Source organism: Melanostigma gelatinosum (genome assembly GCF_949748355.1).
Source record: "Melanostigma gelatinosum genome assembly, chromosome: 11".
NCBI lineage: Eukaryota > Metazoa > Chordata > Actinopteri > Perciformes > Zoarcidae > Melanostigma > Melanostigma gelatinosum.
This window is the reverse complement of record NC_136644.1, coordinates 18,772,356-18,786,176: the sequence shown is the minus strand read 5'-3', so window position 1 is coordinate 18,786,176 and position 13,821 is coordinate 18,772,356. Positions and strand designations below refer to the sequence as shown.

Below are 13,821 nucleotides of genomic sequence, written 5' to 3'. Positions count from 1 at the left end.
CTGCTATTAATCTTTATTTGTACAGAACATGTTTTACAAAGTTTGTATGTACATCCCAGCTAACACATGCCTATGTTCATATCTTTTTTCGTCATTAAAATGCTTGAAGTTGTAGGAGTGACTTTGACAGTGTTGCAGTAACAGGATAATTCAAACGTTTCAATCGTCTTCGAGGTACTAGGGAGAGATTTTCTTACCTGAACTTTTCTCTCTCTTTAGATTCTTGCAAGAGGGCATGAAAGAAACCACCAGAAAAATGAATAAGGCATTTACCCTCTTCCTCTATTTTGTGTCCCTACTGTGTGCACTCTATATTCTGAAAACAACAGCTGGAGATAGTGGTGAAGGAAAATAGATAAGCAAGATGTCAAATTATTTCACATTTAGCTTGGGTCTAAATCAGGAGTCTTCAATGTTTTTCAGGCCAAGGACCCCAGGGACCCCCGACTATATATATTGTATAAAATTGTGTTTTATATTAAGGGTCATGCATAAAGATACCCGTTATCTTTCATACAATGCTGAACTATTAAAATAATGGACAGATTCATGTTTAGAGAATTTTCTTTTTTTTAATTGTCTAATTAACCAAACATTTCGGACCCCCTGCAGTACCTCCTGTTGAAGACCTCTGGTCTAAATCATTCTGAACAGTCCTTGTTTTTCAGAACAGACTTTTGCCTGAGACTTATTTTTTTGGCTCGAGTTTGTATCCATGAAGAGAAAGTCATCTGGGCAATATCCATTTCTTTGTCTTTATTTGAATAAATTACATTTACTTATCACATTTTTTCTTTACATCAAGCATACAGTCTTAAAATCCAGTGCAAGAATAAAATAAAACAAAAACAGAAAATCAATCCAAAGACAATCATGTGCAGCACAGATAATCCCTCCTTTCACATTGCTTTTGGATAATATATGGTGTATATACATCTATACTGTATGTGTATACTCTTGTCACAGTTACAAAAATAAGATACGTTACTGTGGATGCGCGATTATACACATAAGGTTAAAACAAAAACACAGAAAAGCTGTACAGTCCTCATTGAGGGCAAAGATACACACAATTGTTAAAAAAAAGTGAGAAAAGAGAAAACGAAGGAACTGTTTCGCTTTAAAAAAATAAAGTCGTGACCTTTAAACTGTATCGTCATTCTTCGTCAGCCAACAAGTATACTGTCCATTACAGTTGTGCTTCCCCAACACTTAATAAGGGTATCAGCCGATATTGCATCATTTATTGTAATTCGACATAATATAATGAATTCATCCTTTGATTAAAGAGACATCCATGTTTGTTTTAATGTGGATCACTGTCAGAGACAGTATATCTTAAATACCTCAGCATCAGAGGTCCTCTGCAACCCCCGTCCCTGTGCATAACATGTACTGTATGCAAACCCAAACCCCTCCCCCAAAGTACACGCACAACATTACTACAAGATGGGTGAAAAATGAACTGCTGCACAGAATGTTCTGCAGTCGGGTTCATACTTTATCGACATCACAGAGAATAAAACCCCAGGGACAAAATGTACTGTAATAACTAAGTCTGGTTTGACTTCTAAATTATCAGTACATAAATTAAACATTAAATCCCACACAATACTGCATACAACCATATAGCTGGTGAGAGATAATTAAACAATGTATATAATCTTGCATTTTTTCCGAGGACTTAAATGACATGAAAAGGGTAAACCAGCAGCTTTTAGTCGATATTATGTTGGAAAAAAGGGTTTTTTTTTTTTATGTAAGTTGCATCATTCCAATGAATAAAACCTTTCCACCAAGACGAAATCAATTCTCATTCCATTCAGCCATTTGTGCACTCCTGGCTATGTTTAGTTTCACCTTAATCAATAGCTTATAGACAGCTAAATGACAGAATACTAATCGGACTAGTAGGGATGCAGCAATAAATGCTAAACCTCCGGCTGCAGAAGAAACAGTTGCCCCAATGAGCAGTTAAGTCCTATAAGTTATGATATCACAATACATCAACCATTTTTCACACAAGCTGCTGATAAAATACACATTGGAGGATTCAAACTTATGCACCATAGTTTTCTTACATCACTTCAAACCGTTTAAACTGCACAACTTGTTTTTTGCAAATCATGTCATCACTCCACTAATCACTGGCTCAGATAGGTAATGTCACATACTTAAGAATACAGATTCCCCCGTCCTGATTCAAATACCAAAGAACTACAGATTGCAAAGTTTCGTCCTGTTGCTGCCAACAGATCCACTGACACTGTGCTGTCTGAAAATGTTGAAGCTAAAATTGGAGTTGACTGGTTATTGCCAGTAACTTTGGTATGTAAATCACATATAACCAATCACGTGCACATCTTGATATGTATTAAAATAAAAATAGAATGAGTAATCTTGGTTGTTAGTTATCAATTCGATGAAACTAGTCGACAATTTTTGTTCAAACTATGAATAGTCAAAAAGGGGAGGACATCCTTTGGACAGATTGTGGACGCCGAGAGACGACAACCATTGAAACTAGAGGAATATTCAAACAAAACTAAATCAGCTCAACATGTTTTTTTATTAGATAAAACGTTAAACATTTGAAACCATGCTTGACCTAGAGTCTCTAACAAACATGAAGCACGTGGACCAATTCTTTTTTCCTAGTATGTGAGAGAAAAGTTTCTATCTACTGTAGAGGTTTCCACAAAGTACAGTGAATGAGAGAAAAGCGTGATTTTGCAAAGCTGCTCTGATAAACTCACAAAATTATGACGGACTGACAGCCAACTCAAACCAAGACAGAAGCCGGGACTGTAATGGATAGAATGACTATGGAAGCCTGAATGTAGCTCCTGGGATAAGGGGGAAGCAACGACATACACGCAGATTTTTCCTCATTTAAAGTTTTTACGCTCAATTGGTGCATACTTGCTTTAATTCGTCATCGATCTTCGTTTGTTATTGTGTTGTTGTTGTTTTGACTCCTTTAAAGCGGAGTACTGGTGGTTGGTAGGAATGTTAAGGAAAAGGTTACTGGGAATACTGGGGTGGGGTGGTGGTGGGGGGGGGGGGCTCTGTTTAGTCACCTTCGCAGACTCAGGTGGTAGTGGTGACGTTCTAGTGGGGCAGCGGCACCAGGATATCCACATAGTTGATGGGGAAGAAGCCAGAGTTGCCGTGCAGCATCCCCTCATACCAGTTGTCGTCGATCTTATTGGTCAGGGTGATGATATCGCCTTCCTTGAAGCCGAGCTCACCTTCATTCTCTGGGTCAAAATCGTACAGTGCACGACAGCAGGGCTGGTCCAAGGGGGCTGGGGAACAGAGGTTTGGAGATAAGAGAAGAAAAACAGATGGATCTGAGACTAGAGGTAAAAGATAAGATGCTGCATATAGATTACAGACATAATGACTGCTTGTGAAAGGCTCACCTGGAGACCTGGCTGAAAGAGGGAAAGAGAAGAGGAAGATGCAGAGTAGACAAAGCAAAAGAGAGAAAGACACAAAACGTGACTGTCAGTTACCAGAAAATAATAATGAGTCATGCCATGGTTAGAGGAACTGTTATACATTTAAGATTTATGCTTATTCTCTTTCTCGCTTGTAGGTGGACAGGAAGATTGATACAATTCTCATATCGGTCTGTTAAGGCTACAGCCAGCAAGCTAGCTTAGCTTAGCATAAAGACTGGAAACAGGAGAAAGCATGTGTCATACGCTGTGTGAGAGACGCAGTGAGGCGGCTCTGTGTGCTGCTCTTTAACAGAGATCGGGAGGTTAATTAACCAGACGTACATGTGCCAAACCAACCAGTTAGTCTTCATACTTCAAGTTTTCTTTCTTTTAAAAAACAAAAACGATGACTCATTGTTGCCCCTTGTGGCCATTGGGGGAAACCAGCTACTTAGCTGCGTTTCCCACCTACTATCACTGAAGAGACAGCCACCAACAGGGCTAGGGGAAACAGCAGGCCTGGCTCTGTCCAACTGTAAGAAAGCCCGTCTATACCAGCTTCTCTAAAGCTCACTCAATAACACGTTATATCTTGTTTGTTTCATTTAACCAAATTGTAAAAAGGACAATTTGCCATTCTAGGGAGACTCTTTTTTTTGGCGCTGGCACATCTTTGCTCCTGGTCAAAAACTAGTGCAGCACATAACCACCCATAAAACGAATTCATTTGTGAGCTGCAGGTGCTTTGGACCCTTGGATGGAGCCACTCCCCCTGTTTTCTGTTGTTATGCTAAGCTAACTGGCTGCAGCTTCATATGTAGCGTCCAAACATAAGAGTTGTATTAATCTTCTAATCAAACTCAGAGTAAATAAGCTAGTAAATTAATTTCCATAATGTCAAACAGTTCCTTTAACAATAAAAGAAAGATGGAAAAAAATAGGGACAAAAGAGAAACGAGGGGTTATACAGCACAGAAACAGCACTGCAGACGAGCTGCACTGCGAACATAAATACACAGTCAATAAAGAAGGGTACAAATAAGAGTGATAGTGAGATTTTGCATCTCCTCCCGAGTCACCCTTGCTCACCTGGAGATCTTGCTGCAAAGGCAAAACGAGAAAACAAAGGTGAACAAAGAGCAGAAGCGTTTACTTGCATTTCTCTAGATGGATAAATGATGAATTGATGGGTATATGCAGCAGGCGGAGGAATGAAAAGGTCAATAAATAAAACAAGAAGAAACAAGTTGGAGAATGAATTGAAAGAGAGGCTGACAGACAAAGAAACAGGAGGATAACACTGATCAGAAGATTGACAAGAGAACAAAACAGAAACAGCAAATGCTCGTCCGCTGCTAAGCTTTTCATTGGTACTGTAGGTCGGTCATTCTTTGAGCAGTGAGTGGACAGCACTTGCTTTTCTGTTGTTAATTTGTGTTATTTGACTGCAACAATTTTCTTATGACAAAGAAACAAAATGAGAGACGGACAAAAAGTGACAAAGTGATGGAAGAGATATTGTTGTATCTCCCCGGGGGGGATTCACTTTTGTCTCACCTGGAGACCTTGCTGCAAAGAGGGAAGAGGAAACAACACCAGGGGGAGGCGGGGAAGGGAAGCAGTAGAAGTAGTTTTGAGGTTTTCATTTTGTGTAAATGAAGGATGACGTCCACGAAATGAATTGGTGAGAATACAAGACAGAGAAACGTAGTGATAGATAAGTTTGACCTGGCTCACCTGGAGACCGGGCCCCTGGAAGAATAAACAAAAATCATAAAGGGGACAGAGAAGAGCGCAGAGTTGTATTGATTAGTTCTGGTTTGAGGGATATTCTGTTCAGTAAACATAATAACGGAAATGTTGAGAACTGAAAGAGCCGGGAAAAATAAAGCAATTAGCAAACACCATAAATTCTCAAATATCTGCCTTTTCACTTAAATAACGAAAGCACTGCTTTTATTTTACTTTTACAATATAATTAGATAAAAAAACTAACTATGTATATCTTCTGCTATTCTGCTTCTGGATTTGTCTTCTTTAATGTGGAACTAATGTCTATCATGTATGAAAATGATGTGTTGTCATGTATTTATACGTTTGTCTCTGCTCATACGTATTACATTTGTTATTGTGCACAAATATTTAAAAAAAATAGATCTCAATGAGACTGTTTAAATATAAGATAAACTATATTTTTTATCATATTTAAAAATACATTTTTTTGTCGTATTGATTTGTTATCATCTCCACCCGGCGTAAGCAATCTACTGCATTTTGTTTCTCACCCACCAGCATCAGTTGGGGCTTTTATTTGAGAATTTATAGCACAAATCAAAAACAAAGAAAGGGTTGTTAAAAGAAATAAGACCATAAATGAATAGAAACAAGCCCAGAAACAAACCTTCCTTTACAGGAAAATACATCAACAAATGTTATTGTTCTTACTTCACATCAGTTTAAACAGAAACTCACGAGATTTGCCAGTGAGATACTACCAGTGGTGTATAAAGTACCCAAAAGCCATACTTGAGTAAAAGTAAAGATACCTTACTGGAAAAATGACTCCAGTAAAAGTAAAAGTCACCTATTAGAATACTACTTGAGTAAAAGTCTTAAAGTATCTGATATTTATTGTAGTTAAGTATCAAAAGCAAATGCATAATATTATGTTCAGCAAAACATATCCACTTGATGATCAGGTCAGTGTTTAGAGAAAGGACACCTGCCTTGTAAACTCCTGTGGGCCTGATTTGAACACAATAGGCAAAGGTTTTGCTCAAGCTGAATCTGCAATTGGGCGACTGCTGCCATCATAACTCCATCTGATCATCCACAACATGACTCAAATATCAAAACATGATCAATACTAAAGCAGCACTGAAAGTAACAACCCAGTCATTACTTGAAACTGAAAAATGTCCTGTTCACCATCAAAAGACAATTCTATTAGAATGTAAAGAAGCTACATTGTATTAATGTAACTTCTTTACATTCTATTGGAATGTAAAGACGCTACAGTGTATAGAATGATTCTATTGAAGTTATTCCTTTTTAAAATGTTTTAGACAGTCACAAATCACTTTAAAGGAGTGATTATAGCTGATTTAACTTACAGACATGAGATTGATCGTCTCATGTCACTCTCTTTATACAATGATATAAATTCATCCCCGTTTTATTGATATCTTACGAAAAGTTACTCCTCATTTTTCGTGCGTTTTTCCTGCAAAAGTCCAGCAACATGAGTCTGTTTTCGCTTGTTACATGCATACTGTCTTTTCAAAATAAACTTCCATCTTCACAGGAAACAACGAAGGTTTAGGCGATGAAACTACTTAGTTAGGTTTAGGAAAAGATCGTGCTTTACGTTAAAATATCTACGGAAGTGGCGTTGCTTAAGTACGGAAGTCACGTCACAAATAAATCAACGTTGGCTTCTCGTTTCACACACGGCACAAACTGCGGCCTCCTGGAGGAAACACCAGTGTTTGCTTGACCCAACCACCTCTCCTCATCCCACCCGTCCTGTGTGGAATGCTACTCATGTTGTCGCTCGCTAGCTTATAGCATGTAGCATCCTGGGCATCACTGGGAATCAAAACACCGCGACTTTGAGAGCACTTGTTTGAAATTGCGCATTAACGTGATGAACCAACGATTTAACTTGCTGCTAGGACCACTGATTCACAAACCTGCTTGCTTGCAGTCTGTGTTCCACCACAGTCCCCGACGCTGCTCTCATGATTCATTTGTTTCTAAAGATAGATTTGATTTTGTAATGAGTAACGAAGGTTTCAGGGGAAATGTATCGGAGTAAAAGTACCAGTTTTCTTTGCAAAATGTAGTGAAGTAAAAGTAAAAGTCAACAGAAATATAAATAGTAAAGTACAGATATAAAAAAAAAAAACGACTTAAAGTACAGTAACGAAGTATTTCTACTTCGTTGCTATACACCACTGGATACTACAGTGTATTTACAGTTCCAGGACTAGTTTCTGGCCATGTTTCTGAGCAATGAGCAAATGTCCTCTGGGTCTCACCTGGAGAGCGGGCACTGTGGATGCCTCCATTGTGGTTCTCACTGATGGAGAAGTCCAGAGACGTACGTGGTTTAGGAGTGAACTCTTTCCTCGGTTTGACAGTAGTGTCCCTTATCCTGCAACAACACAGAATCCCCCAGTGAACAAACAATAGAGATTAAAATAACCACAGTGTACAGTATTTCTGAGGAAATGCTGCAATGGAAAACTCTACATGTTATTGTTAGTACATCCAATAATGTACGGTAAAATAAAAAAATAAATAAAAAAAACCCTGTGAAACAGGCATTATGGGTACTGACCGTTCGTCGATCTTACTGGAGAGCTGTGTGAGGATCACAGCAGCGCGACTGTGGTACTCCACCTGAGCATGTACCAGTGCAGCGAGCTGGCTCACCTGTTCAATCTGTTAAAGAAGTCTCCTGTTACTCATTGACACAGTGACTGCTGGTACACTTCACCCATTATTATGACTGTTACCGAGACCCTGGACTCAAGTTCCCTCAAACTCAGGTACTAAAAGTAGTAAACAGTGTGCTCTTTGGGGATTTACAGGATGACTGGTAGGACTGTTGAAAGCACACACAGGATTGAGATCACAGTTCATTTTTTACCTTGGAAACAGCAGTTGGACAAAACATTCCAACTGGACAAACGTTGTGTTCTAAGGTATGTTGTGTGATTTGATAGAAAGCTCCAGAGCAGCTATTAAATGACCTTGTGGTAAGATGGCTCAACTAATATTCCTGATAGTTTTACAACTGTATTCATTTTCACGTCGGTTAATAAATTATTATTATGACATCATGATGCCACATCCAGTAAACACAGAATCGTAAGCATTCACTGGAGTCACGTTTCAGTCCACCTGGTGAATAGAAGACCGACATTTAGTCCATTTTCTGTTTTTCTTTTGATAAAATAATTACCTGTAATGGGTTACAGGTAATTATTTGATCAATTGTTTGTATAGAAAACAAGAATAGGGTGATGACCCCCCGTGATTAACATGGTTTGCGGAGGACAAAGGGAATAAGTAGAGGTAGTGGCCATAGCGACGGTAGACATTTTAAGTCAGAATAGTAAATTAAATGTGTTGACAGACTCAACAAAACACCAAAAACAAACCAGAAAAAGCCAGCAGTGTCCACGTTGAATGCAAATTATGCAATTAATAAAAGGGACAAGTGATAAAAATAATCCTTACATCACTCTCCAACAGGTTGAACATGCTCAGCTCGGCAATCTCCTTAGAGTCATCGAATTTCTCGAGTGCCTGTTTGAGCTCGTCTTCTGTCACTTTGCCCTGACGTTTCTTCTTATAATCAAAGTCCAGACGACGACCCTGCATCTTCTTCAGGTGATGCTGCAAAAGAAGACCAGAAAGTAAAGCTGCATCTTTGACCAAGAAATGACTTCTAGAATACTGGTTGCATTTTTCTTTTTATGCTTGTTCATCAACGTTCCGCGCTCGTACCTGAATCTCCTTGAGATCTTTTTCGTGGAGGTTCTGCATTGGATCAATGAAGTTCTGCTTGACCTCCATGTCCAGAGCGTCCTTAACCTCCCCAAGCTCACGCATGGCTTCCCCAGCATCAATCAGAGCAAGGCCTGGAAAAGTAAAGACAAATTTAGACACTAAAACAGAAAACATGAACAGCATTACAGCTCAATGTCAGTGTAAAATATAAAAGGCTCATCTGCAGTAACATTATCTCATGAAGACAGGTATTTCTCTTTCATACCATCACTGTCTGAAAAATAGGCTCATGCATTTTTCATAACATTAGGTAATAAAATGATTCCACTTTGTTCTTGTGAATATTCTCTATTTATATATATAAAGTGTTCTTCTGTTTCTGCAAGGAGCTTTAAAATGCTGCAGCTCACCAAAGTTAGACTCCTCTCTGAGCTCCCTGCCAAACCTCTGCATGGACTCTCCCAGGATGGCCTCGGTCTGCGTGTAGCCCGGTCCCTTCTCCTGTCCCCGCATACGTGACATGGAGTTCATCATGCTCATCTTGGCTCTGGTGGCTGGGATGGCAAAGCACGAATGAAATCAAGCACCACAACATGGCCAAAAGTTAGGCCATGTTTTAAAACAATGCCTGATGTGCCAGATTTAAAAGAAATGATTCGTTGTAATTTGTTGTTTACAGATGACGTAGAGTTTTTTCATTTATTCTAAACAGATTCCACAGTAACTGGATGGGCTGCTGAAGTAGAGTATAATACAACATTCAGTTGCTCTACTTGGAGACATTCAAAGGTGTAAAAGGCCAATGAGCATCCATAACACACTGGCCTGCATTTCAGTCATCACATGCAAAACCGATGATGCAAAACTAGTCCAGCTGTCCAATACCTCGTGTGATGTGATGACATCACGTGATCGATCAATCAATTACACCTGCTGAGCTGAATCAGGCACACACCTGAAACATTTCCTCTGACGTTAGCAGAGGCGCTCTTTAACTCATGTGGGGAAACCCCGTCACTAGTGCGAGATAAACATTGCGTCAACATAAAAAAAACTAAACTCTTTACAATAACGTACTCAAAAGAAAATATTCACACAGTGGTTGTATAGGGGTAAAATACGTATGTGACTATGTATATATATATATACACATATATATGTATACATATATATATGTATATGTATATATATATATATACATATATGTATATATTCAGGTACGAGCGCGGAACGTTGATGAACAAGCATATGTATATGTATATATATATATATATATATACATATATACGTATATATATATATATATATATATATATATATATATATATATATACATATACATATACATATACACACATATATATATAATGTGTGGGGGTGCATAAATACTACATCGTATATTTTCGAAAATATTTGTCTTCAAATATTTTAATATTGACTCCTGGGAGTAAACAATGCGTCACATTATCGTCTATCTGGTGTATGTCACCTGGGTTTGGCTGCAGATACTCGGTAGTCTTGGTCATGATGTCCAGCACTGCCCGGGCAGTGGTGTCCATCTTCTGTAAACCACAATGTCAAACAACAAGCAGAGGGAGACAGAAATAACCGTGAGGAAAAGATGTGGATAGAAACAAAAACATGTAATGACTGAAAGATTGCGGGAGCGGATGAGATGAATACAACAGTGATAGAATAATTGATGCATTGCTTTGTTCTGCAGTGTGGCGAGAGAGACACGTGCAGAGCTGAGAGCTGGCCATGATGTTCTTCTGCCTCTCTTTCTGCAGCACACTGGAACTACTCACACATTAACACACATGACGGCATGTAAATACACACATGCACTGTCATCATGTGCTGATAAGCACCGACATGTAGACGCATGTATTTATTTTTGCACACATAATGAAAAGAGTCTGTAAATTCTGGAGTGAATACTGTTCATACTAAATCGTGGCCATGTTGTGAGTCAAGAATAAATCAGTGACATTGTTTTGATTGTTGTAGGAGGATTTCTGGAGAAAATAAATGATTTAAATGACAAAACTCGCCATAATAATAATTCCAGAGGATTCAATTCAATACAAACACTGGTGCGACACCTTTCTGCTGTTCACCTTTCTCACCAAAGAGTTGGTAATTGTTAACCATGTTTAGCACATAACCTGTGTTTCTGGTGACCCTCCATTAAAACCCAGATTCACAAAATGTTAAATTTTAAGAAATGTTTCCCATTTTAGATCTGAAACGAACAGGAGAAATATTTCTGTTATTTCGGATGATCTAATAACTTGACAGCAGTTTTCCAACAGCACAGTAGATATGGATATATCTAAGACACAAGTCTGTTGAAATCCACAAAACATTTGAATACGCTTCTGGTAAACTAATAATAAGCCAAAGCACTTATTTCTATCAAGGTGACAATTGAAATAGTTAAGACTCGCCTTTTCCATTTCAGTGAAGTCGTCATCGAGCTTCGTTCCTTCTGCACCTCCAACTTTCTCACTCACTTTCTGCAAAACAAACAAACACAAAAACAGGTTGAAAGCTTTTGTCAGCTAAATAAAAAACAATGACGGTGCATTGGTTGGAAATGTGAAAATATGAAAATGTCAGTCCACGTCTACAATATGCTCAATACTGAAGTCAAGCTCAGAATTGAAATGACACAAAATAAAGACCTCTGCAAAAACACATTGGTGACCGGTCGAGAGAGCATCTTCAAAAGTACTACAAGCATTGCACATGGATACTTTGCACAGAAAAAAAAATGAAGAAAATCCCACAGATTGGAAATGGTACGGGGGTTTTCTTTCTCAGCCTGCATTTGTCACAATAGAGATGTTCATATCGTTATATTATGTTTATATTATAAACTGCAGCCTGGCTCACAGGACTATCAGGGACTAGTCAGATGCTTATCTGCAGTAAATGACATGTTATGTGATTTGATTTATGCAACATCAGGGTCACAACGTCTCCATTGACATAATGTCAGATATCAGCTTGACCTTGTGCCTCACGTAACAGAAAACCCATTTCATTACCACCTCCCACTGCAGCAACACCGGTGCACATGGATAACAATGTCAGGAGTTAGTAACTGATCTTCCCATCAGTGTTAATGATGTTAAACGGATTAGAATGGTATTAATGTGTTATAAACGGCTGTCGTGTGTCTGCAGAACTGACAAAAAACTCCCACAGCTTTAGTTGCTGACTCCATTACTGCTGCAGACAGTTGCAGCAGCAGAGAGGAAGATACAACTTATGGGCAGCAACAAGCTAAGAGCGTTGGCCAGTATAGCTTCAGACATGGCACAGATCCACGTGCACAGACATAAACACAGAAAAGACTCCTTTGAGCTCCTGTCCCCCCCCTCCCTCTCATAATATGTCCAGCTCTGCGACCATCCAGCTCCAGTCTGTGATGTAACCAGATGGCTTGAGGGAGCAGCGATCTGACACAAGGAGGCCACACAAGGCCCTCAGAGGATGGACTGAGGGAGGTGAAAAAAAAGAACGCGTGACTAAAGGAACCATGAAAGCTAAGGTCAGTGGATGAAGCCTTTCCTCGAGTATAGGCCTGAAAAATCACACAATACATTTACTTATTAAGGAAATCTTAAGTAAAGAGGCGAGGAATTGTGTACTACCTTGTCATTTGCATGTGCCAAGTTATTTCCACATATATATACACATACTAAATATTATCATTATTGTCATATATTTTGTTCTTTTGAACATCAAATCACAAAGCTCGTCCAATCATGTTTCTATCACCTCGGAAATATTGCAAAAATATTTCCCGCCTGTTTCAGCCTCTTTACAATGGCTCTTTAAGATTGATGAAGATCTTAGTGATTCAGGCTCTTCATGACCTAGCTCCAGACTATATTTTAGACCTCTTAATCCCTTATGAACCTTTGCATAGTATGAGATCCACAGGCAGTGGTCTTATGTCTCTTCCATAGTCCCATCTTCCATAGTTTTTCTCTCTGTGAAGCACTTTGTTTTGATAAGTGCTCTATAAATCAACTGTGTTATTTTCTTGGAGTGAATTATCTCCTCATTTCAAACAATTCAAAGATCCTCAAATAGGGAAGTAGCTGCAATTAAGCAAGTCAAATCTGTAAAACACAAGAGGGGCGTCTGTGACAGCACTTTATGTCGCGCAAGACTTTCTGAGGATCGCTGCTCAAAAGTATCCTCTGATCCCACTTGTGAAACAGCTCAATATTCTGACAGCAATGCAAAACACACACGCAGTATGAGTCTAACAGCGAGCTGCTTTTTCTGTCATTAGCTTCACCTACACATTACTACAACGTCTTCAAATCCTCCTTGAGCTGGTTGCCATGGAGACAGGTAGCTGCACCGTGCCTGGCTTATCGGGTACAGCGTGTACTGTGCGTCTCAGCATCGGTGACTTCCTGTTATTTCTCTCACTGTTTGTACTCTATTCTCTCTGTCAGACCTGACGATCAGAGACAAAATAGGGAAACAAAAGCCTCACGGTGGAAAAACGACACCGCCGCTTGGAAGACCTCGACAAACTGCAGCCGTTAAAGATGGAGGTGCACATGTCGAAAATATGGCTGTAAAATAGCAACGTGTAGTGTAAATGTCTGACATGGGCCATGTTTGTGTGTGTGTGCTGGTGAGCCGTAGCTGTGCCACCAAACGCGATGTACGTAGGGACACTTCTGGTGTTCAACCAAGCCGTCCAATCACACACTGTACTGTCCTACATTACACCTGGGATACAATGTGACTGGAGTTAGAGTACACTTCTACCTGGTTTCAGACGATATATGTGACGTGGATGTACAAAAAATGATTGGCCCAG

General features: G+C 39.2%; 1 protein-coding gene across 1 annotated transcript in view; it reads right to left on the bottom strand.

Moving 5' to 3' along the window:
• Positions 1–665: 665 nt before the first annotated feature.
• sh3gl2a (SH3 domain containing GRB2 like 2a, endophilin A1) overlaps positions 666–13,821 on the bottom strand; it is a 39,284-nt gene continuing 26,128 nt past the window's right edge. Inside the window, exons 2-10 of the mRNA XM_079278823.1 lie at positions 11,417–11,485; positions 10,456–10,528; positions 9,377–9,520; positions 8,964–9,097; positions 8,694–8,852; positions 7,789–7,892; positions 7,487–7,602; positions 5,184–5,198; positions 666–3,308 (exon numbers count right to left, since the gene is read on the bottom strand). Coding sequence (XP_079134949.1) covers positions 3,112–3,308; positions 5,184–5,198; positions 7,487–7,602; positions 7,789–7,892; positions 8,694–8,852; positions 8,964–9,097; positions 9,377–9,520; positions 10,456–10,528; positions 11,417–11,485 — 1,011 coding nt within the window. The 3' untranslated portion in view covers positions 666–3,111. The remainder of the gene's footprint in view (positions 3,309–5,183; positions 5,199–7,486; positions 7,603–7,788; positions 7,893–8,693; positions 8,853–8,963; positions 9,098–9,376; positions 9,521–10,455; positions 10,529–11,416; positions 11,486–13,821) is intronic.